Raw genomic sequence first — 22,990 nt, forward strand, 5'->3', positions numbered from 1 at the left:
TTGTAGCGATGATCATGCTTCTGAATTTGCAGGGAGAGGAATGTGCGAAATGCGTGCGTAGAGAGTGTGGAGAAGCAAGGGCACCAAGCAAAAACAGCCAATGAAGAACGAAAAAAAAAGGGAGGGGGATGTGCAGTTTGTGCCAATCGCACAAAGAAAATGTCCATGTCGAGGAGATGAAGATGTGTGAGGTAGGGAAGAGATTGAGGTCAAACCTCGAAGGGGAAGGAAAAGGGTAGCACAGAGAGGAAACAACCAAGGAGAAAAAGAAATAAGTCACAGGTGAAAAAAAAAGCACAAGTCTAGACAAGATACGGTTTGAAAATCGAAGTGGGACCGCACGGCGGGCATGTTTACTGCAACAACGTAAAGAGAACATGAGCAATCCGCGCATGACACCGTCGCAAAAAGTAATAGGAAACGCACCATAACGATCGAAGGTTCGAGGATGCTCGACGAGAGACTCTTGTGGGGCAGGACCGAAGCTCCGTTCACGTAGATCTCGTCCTTGACGTTGACGTCGTCACCGAGGACGGTGCAACCCTCAATGCGAGCCTGGCGAGCACAAATGAGAAGCACGGGTCAGAACTGAGAGAGAGCGACCGCGATGAAAGCCAGAAACAGAAACTCACCCATTTGCCGACAGTCGAGTTCCAGCCAATGATGGCGGATTGGAGGAAAGCGTGGTCCTTGACGCGCGCGTTCTCGAGGAGAACACAGCGCTGGAGACGAGCGCCCTTGCCGACGACGCAGTTGGGGCCAATCACGACGTTGGGTCCGATCGACGCCGTAGGGTCGACGGTCGCCGAAGGGTCGATCAGGACGTTGCCAGCCACAACGGCCGGGTTTTGGGCAGGAGACGACAGTTCGGCCGACTTTTGCGAGGTGAGGTGCGAGAGGTAGAGGCAGGTTCCGGTGAGGTAGTCTACGAAATACGGTAGACAGTCCTGATCAGGGACCATTCCTCGATCTTGGATGCTCGGAAAGGAGGCTTCGCTCACCTTTGGGCTGTCCAACGTCCATCCAGAAGCCCTCGAGGTCCATAGCGTGCAGTTGCTGGTCCTTGGCCATCAAGGGGAAAATGTCGCTCTCGATCGAGGTGGGCTTGACCTCGATGCGGTCGAGGATCGAAGGGTTGAAGATGTAGATACCGGCGTTGATGCGGTTGCCGACGTACTCCTTGGGCTTCTCGACGAAGCGGTCGATCGCAGACGAGTTGGGGTGGGTGAGAACGACACCATACTTGGACGGCTCGTCAACCTTGGTGACCTGTGAGAATGCGCGAGATAATATGTTCAGTTCTGACTGGCGACCAGACGACAGCGACGAGAATTTCGGCAACGTACGAGAAGGGTTCCCTCTCCGCCGTGAGCGGCGTGGAAGTCGCGCATTTGCTCGAAGGGGTACGAGCAAGTGACGTCCGAGTTGAGGACGAAGAAAGGCGCGTCGTCCTTGCCGAGAACTTCGCGCGCGAGGGCAAGGGGACCAGCTGCACGTTGGGGCAAAAGAGTCAATTCGATCGCAACTTGAGCAGCCCTGATTCGGTTGTCTTGTACGTACCAGTTCCGAGAGGCTCAGTCTCGACCGAGAAGGTGATGGTGATCTACAAGCCAAGCAAGCGAGGTCAGAGTTGCGTTTGTTTCAGGAAACGCGTACCAACGAGGCGACTCACGTTGTACTTCTCCTCGTACTGCTTGAGGACCGAGATCATGACCTCGGGTCGGCTGTAAACAGAGCGAATACGACCGTTGATCAGAACACTGCGCAGCACACACGCGAGAACAAGTTGAACGAAATTCCCCTTACTAGTTGACCGCGAGGACGATGTGCTTGACGCCAGCCTGTTCATAACACGCACGTGCACAGAATGAGAGGGTTCCGAGTCAGTTCTGGGAGAGAGCGAGTCGGCTGCGGCGGAATTGTGCGCGCGGATTCCAGAACCCGAACACGTCGATTTCCGGCTCGGGGAACTCGCGCGCGCGTCTGATCTATGCCAGTGCAGCAAGGGCATGCAGGAGGACACGTACCTTGACAAGGTTCTCGACCAAGTGGAGGAGGATCGCCTTGTTGGCGAACGGCACGAGAGGCTTGGGAAGGGTGAGGGTCAAAGGACGGAGTCGGGTACCGAAACCTGCACAGAACGAGTGGGATCGTGAGCAGACAGGTCGACGACAATTTTTTGCGCAGGCGTGGAGCGTCGCGGGCGAGCGAGAAGACCTCGATCAGACGCGATCAGATCGAGGGTCCCTCTCGAACTTGGGTTGAAGCAACGATCCACGTCTCTGCTGCGAATGCGAACCGGCGCAGACTTACCACCGACGAGGATGAGGGCCTTGAGATCTCCGGGCATCTTGAAATGGAACTGAAAGGGTTGCGAGGAACAGAGACGGGAGAGAAGCTGCGAGAGAGAGAGAAGAGAGCGAGAGATGCGCGGCGCGCCGTTCAGTTTCAAGCCGCGTTCTACGGAGATTCCTCGACTCCAAAAAGAGGAATCAAAAAGAATAGGGTGTGAAACTCACAGAAGACAAGTAGCTGTCAGGCGGTGCAGAACAAGCAAGGAAGAGCGAGAGCGAGAGGGAAGGGAGAGAAAGAACGTCAATGAAATCGAGGCCCGGCCGAATAATGCACCGCGCAACAATAAACACGACACAAAACAACGGCGCAGTCGAGTTGAGAAGCAGACACGCGTACCTCGACGATGGCTTGGACACTCGGTTCACACAGAGACAAACACAGAAGCAAGAAGCAGAACAGCCAAGTTGCACGATTCAATATTCGAGGTTTCAGAAAATGCGACTTCCCGAACCGTCGTGATGAGGGACCCCGTAAAAATGGCTGAAAAAAGACCCCGTCCAGATGCATCGGGAACTTTGAATTGCCATTACAACACGGGGAAATGGGTTATAACCTATATAGTCCGAAAAGAAGAACCCTGACCCGCCTCCTTCAGCTCGATCCGAGTAAAGGTGTCCGCTCTCCGGGAGAGCGGTTTTCTTCCTCCAAGCCACCTCGGGGTAAGTGTCTCTCGGCTTCGAATGATGTCGATCGAGATCGTTGTGCGCGGCTATCGACTGCGACAGGTCGAGCAGACGAACCGAGCGCAGGTCGACTCGTGCTCCCGCGATAGAGGATGTAGTGTTGGACAATAAAGATCAAGTCGAACCCGAGTGTGAGTATCGACAGACCTCTACCAGCGATCAACACGCAAGAATCAGTCACGGCGGCGAGTTGCGTGGGGCATCGCCGCGGGCATAGACGCACAATTTGCCCGGATTGCCTGTGACTCCTTGCCAGTCTTGGGCTCTCCAAGAGTCCAACACGAGTTGAGCTCTGCACTCGCGAGAGTCAGCTTGTTACAGTACGATTGAAATGAGATCCGCGTACAGCGAGAGGGTTCCGCCAGTGAGATCTATGAGGATTTGGCAATTCATTCTCGTAAGCTCTCCGTGAGACGCGTTGTGCGAAGAATGTGCAAGCAGGAAACAGAAAGTAGCGCACCGAGCAGGATGTTCTCGATCGACCACCCGACAGTCGATTTTCGCTGATAGTTCAGTCTCACTTGGGGGACATACTTGGAGAACGAGATGTACAGCTTGATGTACGACAAGTAGGCGACCAAGTCGAGCCACTCGATCTCGGGGATCCGAGGCGACGCGGCGAGTACTGACAGCGCAGCCGAAGAAACGAACACGAATGCGAGAAAGATACGGTTGAACGTCGAGGTACGCTGTGAGGGATCTCTCTGTGATGGAATCGTTTTTGCGTCAGAGTAGCCATCTGTCGAGCCAGAGGGGCCAGAGCTTGCCTTGTAGCACAAGGTCTGAGCTAGAGTGCATGCAGAGAGAATTGTCGCGTGCGTGCTGAACCACACATCGTTGATTTGTACCTGCGGCAAGTGCCCTTCGTGACGATCCTGGTACTCTCTGCGCACGGGCGACGAGAAGTAGAGGGCGAGGTTGACGATGAGGAGACAGAAATGACCCGTCGGGTTGATCGCGACAAAGTCAAACGACAGGCCCGTCACACTCTTTCGCCTGTAGTTGAGAAGGACTTGAGGATAGAACGAGAGCGACCATGCGACGGTATAAGTCCAGCCGAGGAGACTATGTCACGAGCGGTGCAGATTGCGCGTTGCCGTGTAGTATGAGCGATGCGGTCCAGCGGAAAAGAAGTTGGGCAGAACTTGCCGCGACAACCACAGCGTATCCATCGGGGTAGATCAGCGAGACTGATGGGCAGAATGATTCGTCAGATGGAACAAAGTTGAACGAGGAGAATGAGCGCAGCGCGAATCGTTTCCCGCACCCTCCACTCTGGTCTGCCACTGTCGCTGCTAGGATGAACGGTCAAGGTCAGCCGTACCGAGCAGGTGCGCCCCAAGCCGCGATCGAGTACACGTGTGCCGGTACGCCGCGTTCCATCTTCCTGTTCTTCATCTCGGCCCGGCGAAGGAGCCCTCGTGCCCTCTCGAGACTGCTCGGCTAACTCGCAGAACTCGATAGATTGTGCTGCCAACAACGAGATCAAGGCTCGGGAACCTATCCGATGCCGGGAGTGCGGATGCCGAGTGATGTACAAAAAGCGCATCAAGCGAAGTGAGTCCCCTCGCGCTCTCTCACGTTAGCCGCGTATGCTAGTGTGGCTGACCAGAAGTGTGTTTCTTTGCGTGCGCCCACTGTGCAGTGGTAAGCCAGAGCTTGGTTCCTCGGGTCGAGGTTGTCCTGCGCCTCCACATCGCTGATCGTTCCCTGTCCTTGCACAGGTTCAATTCGAGGCACGATAGGCGTCTCGACAGTATCCGCAAACCATCTCGATCGGCTCGACAGCAGGTCTTGCGGGGAACAGTCTCGACAATCGGGAACTGGCCCTCACGAAGAACCTTGTCCTGCTCTTTTCTGCACCCATTCACCCACCGAGTCACTCTAGCGCAGAAGTGACGTGCAATATCTTACCCTTGTCTCAGCATCGGTCCCGGCATAACGAGAGGAACGCGAGAGACAGCGTTGGAATTTCCGTACGACTCCCAGCTAGAGTCCTGCCATCGCTCTTGATGCTGTTACCGCTTATGCTATCGGTCGAGCGTCGGCCGTCATTCGCTGTTCGAAGGCTATAGCCTAAGCGTGGAAAGGGTCGCCTGGGGCCGCGCACTCCTTATCTTCCTGTACGACCTTTGCTCAAACGAGGCTGTACAGTTCGACTTTCAAACATGCATGAGCTCTATGTGTGGCCGCGAGCAGCACTGTTACTGCGCTTGATACTGGTCAGCTCCCGCACCTTGCAAGAGGCTTATCTCCCGCTTGTCCCAAAAGCAGAGGTGAACTCGTCTGTTCCTGGTGAGCTAGCTCCTTTGAGTCTTTGTGACATCTCAGAATCTCGCTGCTCACTCGACTCGCCGGCTGGCTGCCATTACGTCGCTTAAACAAACTCCCTCCGATAGAAAGGCGCGCCTGTTGTATTGGCGCTCAGCGTAGTACCCGAGCTGCTACCTCACGTCGCTCCCCACTTTCTCCAGCCCTCGTGTCGCTCGTGTTTGGCGTCCGACCTGACAGCTGTACGGAGTAGAGGTGAAGATCGGGCTGTATTCTGTCCAGGCGCGTGCTACTAGCAATGTACTCGAAAGCAATGTGAAGATGCAGAGTCTCCTTGCAGTTATTGCACGCCCTGGAGCGGTCGAGTACGTCGTTTCAAGTCATTTTGGACATCTCTTCCTACATTTGTACCAATCGCCGGCGGCGGGAGACGAGGTGGCGCGTTATTGATTTAAATGGACTGAAGCTTTACTCTCGTTCGAGCGCCTGTTGTTTGCGGCTCAGGCCATAGCCTCGAAAGGATCGGGGCAATCGTGGGCATCGAACGTAACAAGTGGCGCAAATCTCGAAAGCGCATGCAATCCCCCTTTGACTGTAAAGCGTAAATGTAAGCTTTGTACAAGCTCGAGTCGCGCCAATCCCCTGCGAGTGAGTCCTGATCCTAGCAGCAACAGACTCTCTCAGTGCGTGTTGACGCCTGAGGAGGCCCTCCAAACACACTGTCAGCAATACTAGCTTCCGGTGGACCACGATTCCCGGTGAGCGTTAAGACCGTTCTCGGTCAAATCGCCTGTTTGACTGCCGAATTTGACCCAACCAATGCCATTACAGTACAGCACTTGGAGTACTGATCCAACAGTGCCCTCCCTTAGTTCGAGCTAATCGCGGCGGGTTGCAGGAAAAAGGAGAGCTCGTTCGTAATCTTCGCGCCATTCCTTGTGCACTACCTCCCCTCGCCCTCGTAGCTTTGTTATCGATTCTGTTAGGGGAGCGCAACCGCCTGTCGAAGCTGCAGCTCTCGTCAATCTCCGGCTCAGCTCACACCCATGAGAGTTCCGTCTCAGGCTAGCATTGTCTGCTGTGACCTTGCAGAACCTCATCGAGCTCCCTCTCGCTCCGATGAGCTTGCCGATACAGACAGCAAGATTCGCAACAGAATGGTCCCAATTTAGCTCAAGCAGCCAGTTGGATGAAGCCAGGCAGTTCTTGAGCTCCGTCCCAAGTACGGGTGAGAATCGTTCGTCCGCGAACGCGAACAAGAAGCGTTATTCTAGCAAGAACCTGTGGCGGAGGATACGGGGCCAAGCAAGGGCATGCGCATCGCGCAAAGGCGGTGCCGCCATCCTGAGAGAGTGGGAATCTGCGCAAGTGAGGAATGAGAAGGCCATTTTTCGAAACAGCATATCATCGCCATGGTCACCCATGCTCAGCGTATACATTGCCTGCGACTACGGTAGTGTACCTTGTCGCTTCTAATACCCGCCGTATGTACTCGAAGAGTTGCCCAAGAGCATGCGGAACGTCCGCTTCCCGACGTCAAATTGATCGCGCGCCAAGTCGGTCGAGGCCCTTGCGAAGCCGGCGCGCTCGCTGCGTCCCGGAAGACCATTCTTCTCGCTCTCCCGCATTCGCTCCCAACGACGCTGTCAGCTGGAAGAATCACCGCGGATTCAACGGCAGGGACTCGATGCGTGCCCGACTGCGCATCGCGGCGAGCGCGAGGACGGAGATGGTTCAATCCTGGCTGCCGCAACTGACCAGAATCAATCAACTTTACTCGAAGGAAGCAACAAGCGAGCGTGAGTTGCACCTGTCTTTGCCAACGAGCGTTGTAGTACCCTGCTGCGTGCGGCGGACCGATCAAGCGCAGGACGAAACGAGTGATCGACTCACGCGAGGGCATTCGCGGGCAATCTCACTCCGAACCGGCTCCGGAATCTCAAACGCCAAACATTGCGCGCACACGTCGAGGTTCCACCCCCCTACAAAGACGTGTACGCGAATGGATTGCTGACAATTCTCGACGCCTCCCTGTGCCCCCGACCCCGTCAACGCGCATCCCGCCTCTGCCCACAGAATCATCCCGACCTTGTTCACCGCTTGGCGTTACGCGGATGGCAGCGCTTTCTCAGGATCGCTATGAAGGAGCAAAGTTCCGGGAACGCACTGAGGTAAGCCGCATCTGCGGTCCTTGCCACTTGTCGTCCTGCTTGTCCCCGAGCTGACAGTTTCCCGCTGGCCAATCCGACTTGTAGAGCTTCGCGAAATCCAGCTATACGCCGTACGCTGCTCGGCCCTTTGCGTCAACCTCGACTTTGAACCAGGCGGCAAATTATGCGACGAGCTCTCCCGCTGCCGCGGTTCGCAGACCTCCAGCTCAAGTCGCGACGAGCCCAGCACGACATGTTGCAAGCGGAGCTGCGATGGAGATTGGGCAAGCAGCTTCATACACGGGAGGGAAGCCGATTGGAAGAGCGCGTAGCGAGGTGGACATCCGGTCGAGATCGAGACGCCAGATCAACCCTGCGACGAGCACGACGCCTTCAACTTCGCCATTGCTGCAGAAGACTGCCAGGACCGTCTCTTCGCTGTCGCCTTCTCCGTCGACCCCAGGCCTGTCTCCGTCCAGAACAGATTCTGCGGGCTCCCCAGCAAGCTTTGTCACAGCACGCTCGATACCTCTGCGAACCCCTCCACCTCCACCACGCCCAACCAGATCACCGCATCGCGAACTCTCCCCCACGGTTGTCAAGGTCGACAGGAAGGCTGCACTAAATCCTGCTACAAGTCGCGCCGGAGAATCACAAACTACCCTCATCCACGGAACCGAGTTTGAGATTATTCAGCCGATACCGCCCAAGCAGGAGTTTGACACCACCTCGCCTTCACGGACCCGGGCCATGTCTGCTTTCACGTTCCCTCGCTCGCGCCCTCCTGGTTCAGCCTCACCCCCTTCTGTTCCCTCCCGAGAACCAGCATCGCAGCAGCATCAGCATCAGTCGAATGGCTCAATCTTCCGCCTCGATAGACCTCATGCGCTACCAGAATCGTATCTCGCTGTGCGCGAGAGTTTGACCCAATCCCAGATTGATCAGTTCACACTCAGTCTCGCTGCGCAATTCCCGGCTTCGTGGACGACCTCGGACACTGCATCAGATCCTTCTTCTTCAGCAGTGTCGAGCCCGACGAAAGGGAAAACTTCTGGAGGCGGTGCGAAGGAAGGCGACACGGACGATTGGGCGAGACAGAGAAGGTTGTCAAGCCTGATCTCCGGGCTGGGAATGGTGCTTGGATCGACGAGCTTCACCGCAGGTGCGCTGTTGATGGAGGAGGAAGGGGAGGAAGAGCAGGGCGGCCAACAAGATCGAACGAAACGAGATTCGCTCGTTTCGCAAGAGCGGTTCCCGGATCGGGATCGGCGACTATCTCAGGGGCAACATTTCGAGCTCACCAGGAACCGCACGTCGATTGACCACGAAGAGTCCGTATGGGCAACTCCGAGATCCCGCACAACCTCGGTCCAACACGCCTCGCCGAATCGAAAGCCGTTCCACCTCGACTTTGATCCTGACAGCTTCTCGCCGCTCACCTCCGGTACAATCCCCCTCCCACTGTTCGCGCCGCATCCTGTCGAATCTCCCAGCAAAAAACCTGCTGCAGTGCAGTTTGGCTACGCTACAGGAGGAGCCGACAGTACCGCTGTTGCTCTACCCGTCCAGACAGCAGCGACAGACGCAGCATCCGCTTCGGCTAGTCCCGTCAAAAGCTTTGCGCGACAATCTTGGCGCTTGTCTTACACCGGTACCGGAACGCGCGATGCGAAGCCTCTCTCGCCCAAACGACGCTCGGTCCGGCCGATGTCGCAGGGCTTCGACGACAGCGGGCTCGGGATCAACTTCGAAATGCTCAACTTCGAGGCGCCACAAGCAAAGCAAAGCTCGTATGCCCCCTCGTCACGACCTGTCTTGCCACGAGCGCTTTCGATCGATCTGTTTCCAGAGACGAGCTCTGCGCCTCTCTCGTCTCGACCTGCCGACCTGCCCACATCTCCGCCGCTCGTCGCGGAGCCTGCAACGCCCGTTTTGACGATGACACCAGCTCTTCCAGCTCCGGGTCCGCCAGACGATGTGGCAACTCGCGATGTCAGTCTGCGCACTGAAGGTCCGCTTGCGACCTTGTTGCCAACAGCTTCAGCATCAACCTCGTCGCCTCAGCCCCGCTCTTCCTCCCTCGCGCCCAGCCTAGCCGCTTCCACTTTGTCGACGCTTAGGAGACGGACTTCGCACGAAGACGGGTTCTCTGGCCGACGCCGATCAGTCCTCAGCGCTTCAAAGTCGTCCAAGCGGATCTCGGCGTTGTTCTCGAGCGGAATGGACAAGGTCAGGTCGCGGACGAGCTCGCACAACTCGAAAGACGCGGACGATGAGAGGGAAAAAGACGAAGGCCGGACGTCTCGTCGCAGAGCGATCACGGATGGCCTTATCTCGGGTCCGATCTCGGGTCCAGCGCTTTCTGCCTCGACCTCACAAACCCCTCTGCCTCACCATACGTCGGCTTCTGCCGCACGCCCCGATCTGCAGCCTCCGACACCCTCGACGCCTCTTACTCAGTCTCCGTTTCAGGGCAGGACGTGGCGTTCGACTCTCGGGTTGGACGACTTTGAAGATCTCGCGCACGAGCTCGGCGCCATGGAGATGCGTCGTCAGGAAGTCATCTGGGAGTTGTGCGAGACGGAGCGGTCGTTCGTGAACGGACTCAGAGGCGTCATTCAGGTCTTCACGCTTCCTCTCCGCACACGCGCCGGCACCTGGATCAAGGGTGTGCCCGTTCCGGTCTCTCGCTTGCTCGACTGGCTCGACGACATTGTGCATCTGCACTCGCAAATCTTTGAAGCGCTCGAGGAAGCTCGAACGGCACAATATCCGGTTGTCGCCAAGATCGCCGAAGCTTTCCTCCCCTTCGTCGCCCGACTCGAAGTACACCAGCCTTACCTCGTCCGTTTCGAGACGGTTACGAGGCAGATCGACCACATGTCAGCCGACCCCACGAGCGATTTCGGGGAATTCGTCAGGATGCAGATCAGCCTGCCAGAGTGTGGCAACCTGCCTCTCTCGAGCTTTCTGCTGAAACCGGTCCAGCGCTTGATGAAGTACCCTCTCTTCTTCCGCGTGAGTGTCGGTAGCCAAGCTCTCGCGTGTCCACTGAAAAAAAGCTGACCGCCACGATCTGTTGAAACTGTCAGCAACTCTGCGACTTGACTCCACCGACGCATCCCGATCACTTCAGTACCCTCTCGCTTCTACACTCGACCGACTCGATGATCCGGGTCATGCAGGAAGTCAAGACTCGCGAAGACGAGTACGAGGAGACGAAACTACTCGAATCGCGCATTTCGGGACTACCGAACGGCTTCCGTCTCGCATGTCGAGACCGCCGCCTTGTCGCGCACGGTGTGCTCAAGCGAGTACACATCAGCGACAAAGATCGCTCTCTTCTCGAGATGGACGCAATCGCTCGCGTGGGAGCCGAAAGACCAACTCTGCGAGGTAACGCTCCGATCTCGCCTGGGTTGTCCCCACTGGTCGACTCGGCGAGACCCCGTTCGACCGTGTCCGATTCGAGTTCGAGTTCTCTCTCGGTTGGATCTCTGACGTACGGGTCCGATCCTTCGTCGGGCTGGAACTCGCCTACGACGCCAGGCGGGTTCCAAAGCCCGTCTCGATTCGACTTTGGTTCCGCGTCGTCACCGCTGCCGTCGCCATTCCTCCGCCCCGATTCGCTCGTGTCCAACTCGTCGTCAACTTACAGTGAAGACTCGTCGAAAGCGGTCACATCGGCGTTCGATGCATTCTCTGCCAACCGGAGGCCCGCTAGGCGGATAGTCAAGACGAAAGCGAAGGAGTCGTCAGTCTACGTCTTTGTCTTTTCCGATCTCGTCGTGCTCGCCACGAGACCGAGTGCTCCTGCCGCAGCGTTTGGTACGCGCGGCAAGAAGGCCCTCGCCGAACCAACGTACAGAGCGCTCGACACTGTCGGGCTTTCAAGGGTTCTTGGGGTCTCGGATCTCAGCGGCAAAACCGGTGAGGCACTCGCTCCTAGCTTGAGACTTTGTCCAAGACTGAAGCTGACATTGCGTATGTACAACCAGAGCACGAACATCTCGTCGAGATCGATCTTCTCCCCATTCGAGAAGGTCAAGAAAAAACGCCCCTCTCGCTCTCGAACACTTCACTCGCATCGTCCATCTTCCTGACGTTACCACCTTCAAACTCTTCAAGGAGCCCACTTCCACCATCGGCCTCGTTCGATTCCCAAGTCAAGGAGCGAATCCGGTGGCTTCAAGCATTCGAACGCTCTTACCTGTTCGCATTACGGTCTCTGTCATTCCCTTCGATGTTGTCGTCGTTCGATCCGTACCCGGTCACCCCCGTTGAACGTCTCTCGTGCGCATCTTACCTCGACGCCGGCATCGTGCCCAAGTCCCCGAGTCAGCAACAGCTCGAAAAGATCTCGAGGGGCGGGAACAGCGAAACTACCGAGGACGGATCTGAACTCGAGCGAGAGGAGAGGGGATGGTGGGCGATCCGGCTCAAGAAGGTCCGGAAAGAGATGGAGGGTCACCTTGGAACCGGTGAGAGACGAACGGATTTGGGCGGATCGATGTCATCTTGGCATCCAGCTTCGAGCGTCAAGTCTCACTCGACTGCAAGTCGAGACACCAAGAGACAAGTGGGAGCACGCCCTGGGCAACTTGTCAGCTACAGTTCGGGGCAGGTCTTGCCGCGCAGAATGGACTAAGCTCGTAACGAGGCACCGCCCCTTCCATCTCAAAATCGCACCTTTGTCTTCCTACTATAGTCTTTTACGCATCTGCAGTGTTGGTTGAGCGTTCGATCTGTTTCAATCATGTAGCGCTCTTTTGTATTCATGTATTTCTAAGCTAATTATTACCGATCTTTTGCAAGCGAGCCCGTGCTTGAATCCTCGCTAGCAGTGCTATACGCTTGTTTCGGATCGTGACTGACATGAATTGCGGAAATAAGAGGACATAGGGGAACCGAGACACGGGACCCCACCACTCATTCATGCTTCTTGTCTGATCCCATTGCTTGTCATCATCATCCACATTGCCCCTTCGCCTACCTTTCCAACTGAACCCCACCCTGTCCTGCTACCATGGCTTCTTTCAAAGACTCCTCGTCGGCGTCTGCCGTACCACGAACGATTCCAGGCTTCTCGCAACCTACCTCGCAAGCCCCTAAACCTCGCAAGCGCAGTTCGAAGAAGAGTGTAGCGACTGTTGGCCCGCAGACGACGGGTACTTTCGAGCCGGTCGACGAGGAGCAAGCGGCGGTCGACGTCGACGATGCGGACGACTCGCTCGTCAAGCGTACGAACGCGGTCGAACAAACCAAGAAGCGTTTGAGGGCACAGAACAAGAAGCTCGTGAGTGATCTTGTCGTCCGATACTAGGGACTAGGCTCGTCGGGTCAGGGTTCACCGCGCGGGACCCTTGCGATGACGACTGTTGACCTTGTTCTCTCACTCCGCATTTATGACTGTAGCAACGCCTTGACGCGTACGAAGCGAAAGAGGACATCAACGAGGATCAAAGACGCGCTCTCGCAGGCAGAAGCACCATCGATGCCGTCGTCAAAGAGTTGAACGAACTTCTTGCCATCTTGCAGGTCCGTGATCCAGCATTCTCAAGTTGCCTTGAGAGCTGCGAAGCTCACATCACTGCCTGTAATTAGGCAGAGGAAGTTGAAGATATCGAGCGTGAGAAGCGGGTTGAGGCTGCCCAAGAGAAGAAGACGGCTCGCGCTGTCGAAGCTGCGGTCGAAGCTTCCAAGGTCCGTCTGTTCGCTACCAACCTCGAGGGGCCGCTTACTGAGACTGTTTTCCGTATTGTAGCGCGAGGCGCAATCTCAGCTCGTTCTCCTGTGCCAATTCCTACACTTGCGCGCCCTGTTCTCGCCCAACCAACCCAGTTCTTTCGCTCCTCCTGTTCTCCCTCCCGCTATCACGCAGGCGACCGGTCAAGAGGTTGCTGCCGTGCATACACTCTTTGACGAACTGAGTAACGGACCCCTCCTCGGAGGTCACGGTGACGCGATCGAGAAGATTCACAAGATTGCCACTGGCTCGCAAGACCAGGTCATCGATGGAGTTCCATTCTCACGCATCCAGCAGCTCATTCATGGACTCACGGCTCCGCCCGAAGAGGCCAACCTCGAAACTCCTCTCGACAGTCCCGCCCTCGGATCGTCGTCGGTTCCTGGACCGGCCGACTCGGTCGTCGTGCTCGTTGACGGAGAGAAAGAAGCACACGCCGCTCCTTCCTTCCTGAACGAATCCGAAATCGAACCTGCCGCCCCTCCCGCCGACAAGGTCGCATCGTGGGCCGACGAGATTGCCGACAGCGCTCAAGCTCCTCCGCCTTCTGGTCCTGCGACGCCCACGAACGACATTCTCTCATTCACGGGACAATCGACTCCTTCGGCTGAGATGCCATCACCGATTGCTGCCGCTCTCGGCCGCAGCGATGGCGCTACTCCTGAAAACCTCTCGGCGGTCACTCCCCCGGCCACGAATGGAACCGAGTCGCAGACGCTCGATTGGGCTGCCGACGAGGAAGGAGGAGGACAACTCCCTCACTTGCCCGAGTTGGCTCCGGCCGTCCCGATCGTGCAGCAAGACGCGGGAGCGTCCAACGGTGGTGGTTCGACGGGACAACAACCTCGTGGGGACGGGTTCCAATCGGCTCGTCAGCCTCGTCGTGGTAACGGTTTCCGTGGAGGAGAGAACGGACAGAGGAGAGGATCGTTCAGGGGTCGAGGTGAAGGTCGAGGACGCGGCGGTCGTGGAGGCAACGGTGCTCGCGGAGGACGCGGACGCGGTGAGTTTCCATAGATGTCTGCTCGGTTTTCCCAAACCGATTCTGATGCCACCTTTCAACCTGCACAGGAGGAGCTGCGCCTAACCCGGCGGCGTCTGCTGCATCGCCCAGCGCTTGAACGAGAGTTCCCAGAGACCGTACAACAAAGTAGCAACAGCAGCAACGGACGTTAGCCTTGAAAATAACAAAATTGGTTTCACTGTTCAGATTTGGCTGGTGCTACTCTCTGCACTTCGTCCGTACGTTCGAGCTCTCGATCACGATCGCCCTCGATCGCAGTCGTCCTCGATGGACGTGGCTGCTTCTTTCGTGAGCGTCTTGCCGCACGAGATGCACGCGAGAAGTGACTCTCGCGCCACGAGCTGAACGTCGTACGTTCGTTCGCGTTCGCCTCGGATCCAAAGGTGCCGTCTGTGTCACTCGCAGTCCAACCTTGGTACCGGGACATTTTGTTCTCAGCGTACGCGGTGAAGGGGAAGTCCCTTGAACATGGTTTGGGAGAAACGAACCTGCATGAGATGGAGAGCCGAGAGCGAACCAGCCGCTGAGGTATTGCCTTCGAATCATTCAAGAACAGACGAGGTCTTCTCAGTCCAACGTCCGGGAGAACGGTAGCTCGTGCGGATCAGATCGTTGAGACTGACTTGGTGCCGTTCTCGCCAGGTTCTGCGATTGGAGTCAGTCCAAACCTTCCCCCGAACCATCTCTTGCGCTCGTGTTCGGTAACTCTGTCAGTTTGAGTCGCGTTCACTTGGGCTTCATACACGGGATCGACTGGAGTTGCTCGTCCATTGCGATGTTTGCGAAACGCGAACCGGGCGAACGAGAGCGAGAGGATCAACGCGATCACGCCAAAGATCGAGCCGAGCGAGATGGCGAGTTCCGTCGATGCCTTCATAGTCGCACCGTCTTTTCTTTCGGACAAGGTAATCGGGGATCGGGGGAGAGTGTGAGAGCAGGGTACCGCGATCTGGTTCTTGCGCGCGAGCGCACGGAGCTCGAGTTTCCGGACATCAGTTTGGGATGCCGCCGAGTCATCTCTCGCGGCCAATTCATGAGATCCAGGCTCTGTTACAGTACATCCATCTTGATAGCCGGTCCGGGTGAGCGAGAGCGGGACGTCGAAGAGACGTGCTTGGCCCGCGCGAGCATGTACATGCGCAATGCGGCCATACTCGGACGTCCAAGGGATTGACTAGAGAATCGTGTTAGCAGTGGATTTGGCGATAAAGACGCGAGCTGGAGGCTATAGGGATCCGGAACCGGCTCGCGGCACTGATGCGCACCGCACAGCACACGCGCGCGTCGCTCAACTTCACCTCGCATCGCCAACTCTCGCCGAACACGAAGGGAATTCTAGGGCGTACGAGCCGGGTCTTGCCTAGCACAAAAGTCGAGCGTCAGACCGGCAAAGCAGCTCGACTTGTTCGACCCTCCACCTCATCTTCGCATTCCTCGTGTGCTCGAACAACTTGCGCGACGACTTGAGAGACAGTAGTCGCGGCGTGCAGTAGCCCTGGAGTCTCTCTGGAAGAAGAGCAAGCGCCACCGCGGGAGCGGATTGGCGGCTTCCTCGACTTCGACCGGAGCTCCTGCTCCCGTGCCTCTCCAGCTCGACACGGACGACCTCGACGCCCACGCCATCTCGTACGATCGATTACCTACTTCGTCGCCTTCGAAGAATCGCAACAGCGCATTCCCTTACTCGTCGGCGTTCCCCCTTCCCGGCCAGAACCTCGTTGAAGACCTCCGTCCAACGAGCCCACAATCTATCCACAGTGAACGGCTCACCCATGCTCTCAACAACTACCCGACGTCGGGACCGACTCCGTTTCCGTCTGGTGCGAGAACCTCGACCGCAACTGTCGCTTCGTCAACCGCTCCAAATCGTCAAGACTCGGTAGAAGTCAACGTCGGACGAGCCAGTGGTCCTGCAGGTGGACGCACGAGGTCTCCAGATCGACAGTCTATGCGTTCGATCACGTCGAGCGTGCGAAGTGGAGATCTCATGACCGAGAAGGAACGCAGGCAGAGAGTCGAGAGTTTGAGTTCAATGTCGGGGCGGCCGGAAGATCGGATACAGCGGGACCGGGATGTCAGGGCAAGTGTCTCGAGCGAGTACTCCGACATTGATCAACTCAAACCTCTTCCAGCCTCGCCTCGACCCCGACCCGCCTTGTCGGCATCGAACCGTACCTCGACAGCTGCGAGTGACGCTGCGAGCGAATTTTCGAGCTCGAACCGGTTTCCGACCCTATCGAGCATGGCCTCGTACCGAACGGCCGATTCGAGAACGTTCAGCAGCGCAACCACGGTCTCGAGCAAGTCTGGCGCCAAGACCGACTCGCTCCCTCTGGCCATCAATGCCTCGTCGATTCCCATCACGCCTCGACGTGGATCAATCATGTCGACTTCCTCTCGCGCAACGTCGAATTATGCTTCTTCCGATACGATGCGCCCTCCGATCATGTCCACCGCACCTTCACCGTTCGCCGCCGACTTTGCGAAAGAATTTCCCCGACCGAGTGACCCGCACAAGATTGACGAAATGTTTGAACAGCTGATCCCGCAGATGGGAACGGGCACGGAAGCAGAAGCTGCGATTCGGGCACTCGAGACGGACAAGAAGTGGTTGATGATCTACAACGACGCATTCAGCAAATGGAAAGTCGCGCGCGAGAAGATCACGCATCGTCCAGTCGAGGCGAGGAGTGCGCCCGGAATCGGAACTTCGACCAACTCGATCACAGAGTATCCTGCTGCACCTCGAGCTACCGAACGAGTCTCGGTCGGACGCAGCAAAAATGAACGCCCCGAGTGGTACATTAGCAAATTCATGGACAGCACGATCACCCAGCAGCAGGTCGCCAGTCTCAGCGTGTGTTTGCGTACCTACGAATTGCAGTAAGTTCTCGCTCGCCTGCTTGATCCTAGACAGGAACTTGTATTCAATGCTGACCTCTTCGTCCTGCAGATTCCTCCGTCGCTTCATCGAGCTCAAGGGTCAAGCAGTTCTCGGCAATGCCTTGCACAACATCAACAAACCCGACGCTCACCGCAAGCCCGATGTCGCCATGGAGGCCGAACTGGTCAAGTGTCTCCGAACACTCTTCAACAGCCCAGATGGCGCAAGAGACGCGATCGAGAACAACACTTCGATCTCACCCATCACGGCGTCACTCGCTTCAGAAATTCCAACTCGCAAGAGTGTAGTCGAACTGTTGACGTTCTTCATCGCGCGAGACCGAGTACGAGGTTTCAACCTCGTCTTGAAAGGACTGGACGACTTCTCGAGCTCGCGGCGGTTACCAGGCAAATTCGATGGGTGGTTCTTCTTCTGGGAAGCGGCAATCGACGGTCGAGGTCGAATGGGTAGTTCAGTCGGTGCGAGCCAGCATGTCATGAGTCTGCGAGGCGCAGAGGCGAGGGAGATGGCCAAGAGTCTCGCCTCGAGCGCGAGTCTCGCCGACATCAAGGACCAAGCACTCGCTGATTACGCCGTAAGTCTCTCATTCTAAAATTCATGAGACGATCGATGGCCCCGGGTTGAGCGCTCTTCCGACGTTGCAGATCACGAACATGCTCCTTATTCGAGAACTCCTACGGGATCGAGACCTCAAGATTCGTGTCAACCTGCGAGCCGCCATGGACATTTCCGGGCTACGGCGGATCCTTGACAAGCACGCTGTTCTCGATCACGACAACCTGCGCAAGCTCATCGCAGCATACTACGACGATGCGCAAGCGGATGACGCCGAGATGGCCGAGGCCATGAAGGAAGATATCCGGATGAATTTCAACGATCCTCGAGGTTGCTTCGAAGCGGTTCTTGCCAACACCGATGGCCGAGCCCTCGATTTCCTTGGAAGTATCCTCAAGAATTTGATTCTGATCCCGGTTGACCCCGAAGCCCGGATGCGCCATTTTCAGCTCGTCGATCGCCTCGTCTCGTCCATCGTGATCGACCGCAAAGGACTCGATGGAGATTTCTCGCAACTCCTCGGTTCGAGTGTCGCACAGATCGTTGCGTCGTTCGGTGCTCAGGAACGACTCGACGATGTCATGGAAGATCTCGACCATGCCAAGGCTACCGTCTCGAGGTTGAAACGCGAGCGTGATGAACTGCAGGAGGAACTGGACCAAGGCGATGCGGGAAGGATCTCGAAGCTCAAGACACAGCTCGAAGGGCTCGAGCGTGCGCTGCTTACCTCTCGAGCTGCTACCGACTCGACCAAATCGGAACTTGCTAACAAAGAGCGTGACTACCTCGAGCAAATTGCGGCACTTCGGCTCGACAACCAAGAGCTGTACGATCGCCTCAAGAAGGCCGGGTTGCTTGACGGCATGGCGGACAGTCTGCGAGAGCGGATGGAGAAGCAGATGCAACGCGCCAAGACGATCCAGATTCTTGAAGGCTCGACCGGTCTCGAAACGATGCCACCAGTGCCCGGTCCGACACTGCTGGGAGTGACAGCGGCGAGGAAGAGAGCCGAGAATGGACTGGCTAGCCAGCGAACGGAAGCCGAGGAGAAGCTAGTAAATCAGAAGGCAAGCTTGCTGGACCCTCCTAGCAGTAGCTCGTGGCTGACGGCTCTCTTCTACAGACGGGCACTCAGAGTCCATCTTCTCTGCGCAGCCTTCCGCGACTGGTCGCACACGAACGTCAAAATGTCGCTCCTCAACTCGACGCCAATACTACGCCTCAGGCCACACGTTCTCGACCACTTTTGCAAGGCGCATCACCTGATTCTACGCCGAGACAGAGACAACCCAGCGCGCATCAGCGTCGACCTACACTCGCCGAGCAGATCCGAGACGTCGCCAATAAGATGGGCTCGAGTCCAGCCAGAGACTCACTCGAGAGTCGCTCGAGTTCCCGCGAGAGCCTCCTGGCCAGCCCTACGAAAGGCAACAGTACTCGGGCTATGTCTGCGCGCGATTCGTTGATCGCGCCCGATCGCAGTTCGGATTCGGCACCAAGCGTTATCATAGTTCCGACAACAGATGCAGACGCGACGCCCGTCAGCCACACATCCGACCGCCAATCCGCAGATGCGCACCCTGCGCACGCCGAACCTTCACAGAAAGCGGCAAATGCAGCAGACAAACCCCAACAGGATGCGGCGTCCGCCCAAGCTGGATCAGACGATAACACCCCTCGCTTCTCGACCCCCTTCCTGAACATGTTGCCACCAATGGATTTCGACTCCGTGAATCATCGCCCAGACACTCTCTTCCTCGTCGGACCCTACGCAACTGCGCCTTCAACTCCGCTCGTCGAACCCGAATCTCCCGAGATGGACCGAAGCGCTCTGCGCCTCCCGTCTCCTGCATCTTCGGCGGTGTCGCCTTCGCTTCGCCCGCCACTGAACATGACAATTGAGGAGAAGGATGATAGCGACAACGGATCCTTTGACGCAAGTACCAGAAGAGCGGCAGGAGTAGCATTCGAAGAATTCGATACTGCCCCTGCTGTTTCCGGATTCAAGGAAATCGCAGCTCGCCCCACTCTTCTGCCCCCCTCGACGAGAGCTAAAACACTCGACGCGCCAGGAATTGTCCAAGTGCCCAATCCCTCTCTTTCGCCACAGAATGACAGCTTGGAGAGGAAAGTTCCGATTCTTTTGCCTGAGGTCAATGCATCGCTATCTGCGCCGCCGCCACCACCACCACCACCACCTCCACCACCGCCACCACCTCCTCCAGCACCACCGGCCCCTCCTCCCCCGCCTGTGGGAGCGCCGCCGCCGCCACCGCCGCCTCCACCACCTCCTCCACCTCCGCCCCCGCCAATTTCGAGCACAAACTCATCCGGTCCACCCCCGCCAGCTCCTCCACCACCACCTCCGCCACCAGGAATGCCGAGATTTGGTGCGCAGAAAAGCGGCTCGACTATGCCTCTCAGCGACGTTCTCGCGGGGCGGGCCAAGCTGCGCAAGAACCCTTCAGATGGGTCCAGCTCTCCGACTGCACGTTCGCCTAGTGGAGGTCCGCCACCTCCGCCTCCTCCGGCACCTGGTGCGCCACTAGCACCTGGCGCCCCTCGACCGCCCGGTCAGAGAGGACCAACGGATGTCGCTCAACGCAAATTGAAGACTTTCCAATGGGACAAGGTTTCGCCTCACAGCCTCTCCTCGACGATTTGGGCACAACAGAGCAACGAGGACGGTGACATCGCCGCTCGCTTACGCCGCCAGGGCATCTTTGATATGATGGAAGAAGATTTCCGAGCGAAGCAGACGGTCAAGCTCGCTTCGAAACGAGAGAAGACGACTCTTACGACTTGTCTTGGAACGCAACAAGGCCAAAATATCGGTAAGCTCTGATCTTGGCTCTCTCGGTCTGGGAGGTATCTGGGTATGCTGAGCAAGTTCGGATTGCAGAAATTACGGTACTCAAACCAGCTGGCACGGCTACTGACGATGCCTGGACGAAGATCAACACTGCTGTCGGACGCATCCTTCGCTACGAGGACGGCTTTGATGAAACGTACCTGACAGAAGTCATGTCGCTCTTGCCTTCGCCAGACCAGGCGAGTCTCGGAGCCTGCATACGCTCATGAGAGGCAAAGACTGACAAGCATTTAAACTACAGGAAGCACAACTCAACGTTCACAAAAGCACGCCGCCCGAGGAACTCGATTTCCTCGCGCCCGCGGATCGCTTCCTGATCGAGATCTCGAAGATCTATCGATTGAAGCCGCGCCTCAAGGCGATGATCTATCGTGCCAAATTCCTTGAAAACATCGAGCAGCTCGAGGAAGAAGCTCAGCGTGTCTACGACGCGTCCCGATCTCTTCTCGAAGCGCCACACTTTTCAGAACTGCTCAAAGTAGACTAATCTCCTCAGCTTAAAATCAGCGAGACTTTCACTAACTCAGACGGACGTCCGCGTACAGCTTGTTCTCATGCTCGGCAACTTCCTGAATGCGTCTGGTCACAAGGGTAATGCCCAGGGCTTCAAAGTCACGTCCATCAATAAGCTGGTCGATACGAAGTCATCGCAATCTTCCAATCGAACTTTGCTTCATTTCACTGCCAAGACGATCTCGCAGACGATGCCAGAAACCGAAGGTTTCCTTGAAGAGTTGTCCAAACCTGCTGAAGCCTTCAAAGGTACGCGCATCGCGTCTGAACTACGCGTCACAAGCTCATTTCAAGATAGATTGCTAACAATTGATCAACGCGCAGCCGATCTCTCGCATGTCCGACTCGCTTTGACCGACTTCCGGACGCAGCAAACCTCCCTCGAGACCTTGTTGCTCGAGAATTTCGAAGATGTCGAAGACCTTGATCCGAAGGACGGATTCCCCAAGAAGATGTTCCGCTTTGCCAAAGAAGCGAGAGAACGGATTCTAGCGCTCACAGACCTCGTCACTTTGGCCAACTCGACATACAATGAAGCTCTTACTTTCTACGGCGAAGACGCCAAGAGCATCACCTCGACCGACGAGTTCTTCGGAGTATTCAAGACTTTCATCACATCCTACAAGGCAAGCTTTCCGCATCGCCTGACGAGCTCATGTGTTTGACATTTCACTGACGCTGTTCTTTGTCTTACTCAGCGCGCTCGTGAGGACAACCGCCGATTGGCAGAGTCAGAGGCAAAGGCCGCTCAAGCTGCGGTAGGTTGCATCAGGGCTGGACACCCCTCATGTTGTCGAAACTGACACATCTCATGATCTAGGTACGCAAGGCGGAAGCCGCAGCCGCAGCCGCTGCTGCCCTCGAAACCGGCGATTCGCTCGTCGAGGAATACATGAAGAGCTTGAGGGCGCAGTCGCTCGATACTCCTCGTTCCATGCGTCGAGATCGGCGCAAGAATTTCCTCGCGACCACGACCGGCGGCAGGGAATCGCCTGCTCTCGGCAGGGATCGGCCTTTGTCTACCTCGACGATCCCAGAGGAAGCCACGCCCGAAGGCGGTCTCAGCGATCTCGTTGCCAGTGGACAAGAGCTCATGGCTCGCTTGACCGGCGAGGGCGTACGTGATCTGAGCGTTCTTCGGTTCAGTCCTTCGTCGCTGACTTCCACATTCGATCTGATAGTTCGCTGCCTCGACGTCGCCCCCACCAGCTTCGACCATGGGGAGCCGCCGACGCCGACCACTCCGAAACGGAGCTTCAGAGTTGGCAACCATCCCCTCTCGTCCTGAATCGATGGCCGAGGATCATCGCTCTCCAGTCGACGCGTCATTACTACCTCCTCTCGACCTCGTCGACTTCCGCAGCGCGTTCGGCAGCAGTCTCGACCTTGCTGCCGCGGCAGAAGGGCGGACACCTCCTGCGGATCCCCGCTCTCGCGAGCAGCCTTACGTGGACCCAGCAGACTCGAGCGATGCATCCAAACCCGACGCTGAGGTTGTAACGACGCCGGAAGTGAGTGACGGAGATAATGAAGAGATCGAGCAGGACGAGCCAGAAGAGATTCGGCTCGTCGGTGGCGTTACACTCTAAGGTTTCCTAAAGTCAGATTGTTCTCGTTCTTTTTGTGCGTGTTTTGTGTTCTGTGCTCTGCGTTGTTTTCTATTACCCCTTTCAAGATAGACCTATACCCCCTTTCTTCTTCCCTCTTTTTGACGTTGACGGTACGGTTCGACGACTCGTCACATCCCTGCATACTTACATCTCGATACACACTGCAAAACCAGCTCTTTTGTCCTCCTCTCTTGGGAAACATGGGCACAACTTGTTATGGCAGAGAGACTATGGCAATGGTGGATGAAGAGCTAACAACAAGGGGATAGTGGCACTGCCGGAGTGCACCGGAACAAATCCAAGGAA

At 56.8% G+C, this 22,990-nt stretch overlaps 6 protein-coding genes across 6 annotated transcripts; 3 read left to right on the forward strand and 3 right to left on the reverse strand.

Annotated features, from left to right (window-relative positions):
* Positions 1 to 353: 353 nt before the first annotated feature.
* PSA1 (mannose-1-phosphate guanylyltransferase) lies at positions 354 to 2,350 on the reverse strand (the record flags this gene model as incomplete). The annotated part of the gene is made up of 10 exons (XM_076680996.1): positions 354 to 356; positions 427 to 555; positions 633 to 925; positions 1,002 to 1,269; positions 1,347 to 1,489; positions 1,561 to 1,603; positions 1,673 to 1,724; positions 1,807 to 1,841; positions 2,028 to 2,131; positions 2,314 to 2,350. 10 exons carry the CDS (start codon positions 2,348 to 2,350, stop codon positions 354 to 356), a joined length of 1,107 nt encoding a protein of 368 aa, XP_076531866.1.
* Positions 2,351 to 2,946: 596 nt separating this feature from the next.
* JCM15063_006154 (uncharacterized protein) lies at positions 2,947 to 4,436 on the reverse strand (the record flags this gene model as incomplete). The annotated part of the gene is made up of 6 exons (XM_076680997.1): positions 2,947 to 3,187; positions 3,262 to 3,330; positions 3,385 to 3,409; positions 3,499 to 3,742; positions 3,806 to 4,103; positions 4,363 to 4,436. 6 exons carry the CDS (start codon positions 4,434 to 4,436, stop codon positions 2,947 to 2,949), a joined length of 951 nt encoding a protein of 316 aa, XP_076531867.1.
* Positions 4,437 to 7,423: 2,987 nt separating this feature from the next.
* On the forward strand, positions 7,424 to 12,107 carry JCM15063_006155 (uncharacterized protein; the record flags this gene model as incomplete). The annotated part of the gene is made up of 4 exons (XM_076680998.1): positions 7,424 to 7,480; positions 7,565 to 10,477; positions 10,552 to 11,389; positions 11,458 to 12,107. The coding sequence occupies 4 exons, from the start codon at positions 7,424 to 7,426 to the stop codon at positions 12,105 to 12,107; spliced, it is 4,458 nt and encodes a 1,485-aa protein (XP_076531868.1).
* A 378-nt stretch (positions 12,108 to 12,485) lies between these two features.
* Positions 12,486 to 14,326, forward strand: JCM15063_006156 (uncharacterized protein; the record flags this gene model as incomplete). Its single annotated transcript, XM_076680999.1, has 5 exons — positions 12,486 to 12,755; positions 12,875 to 12,997; positions 13,064 to 13,162; positions 13,224 to 14,208; positions 14,277 to 14,326. The coding sequence occupies 5 exons, from the start codon at positions 12,486 to 12,488 to the stop codon at positions 14,324 to 14,326; spliced, it is 1,527 nt and encodes a 508-aa protein (XP_076531869.1).
* Positions 14,327 to 14,404: 78 nt separating this feature from the next.
* On the reverse strand, positions 14,405 to 15,106 carry JCM15063_006157 (uncharacterized protein; the record flags this gene model as incomplete). Its single annotated transcript, XM_076681000.1, has 3 exons — positions 14,405 to 14,640; positions 14,718 to 14,764; positions 14,853 to 15,106. 3 exons carry the CDS (start codon positions 15,104 to 15,106, stop codon positions 14,405 to 14,407), a joined length of 537 nt encoding a protein of 178 aa, XP_076531870.1.
* A 380-nt stretch (positions 15,107 to 15,486) lies between these two features.
* On the forward strand, positions 15,487 to 22,663 carry JCM15063_006158 (uncharacterized protein; the record flags this gene model as incomplete). The annotated part of the gene is made up of 12 exons (XM_076681001.1): positions 15,487 to 15,571; positions 15,720 to 17,112; positions 17,183 to 17,708; positions 17,779 to 18,744; positions 18,813 to 20,523; positions 20,592 to 20,740; positions 20,803 to 21,039; positions 21,107 to 21,323; positions 21,399 to 21,700; positions 21,773 to 21,832; positions 21,895 to 22,191; positions 22,256 to 22,663. 12 exons carry the CDS (start codon positions 15,487 to 15,489, stop codon positions 22,661 to 22,663), a joined length of 6,351 nt encoding a protein of 2,116 aa, XP_076531871.1.
* Between the last annotated feature and the right edge of the window lie 327 nt (positions 22,664 to 22,990).

Source organism: Sporobolomyces koalae, assembly GCF_050403365.1.
Source record: "Sporobolomyces koalae JCM15063 DNA, S_koalae_JCM15063T_v1_ctg51, whole genome shotgun sequence".
NCBI classification, from domain to species: domain Eukaryota; kingdom Fungi; phylum Basidiomycota; class Microbotryomycetes; order Sporidiobolales; family Sporidiobolaceae; genus Sporobolomyces; species Sporobolomyces koalae.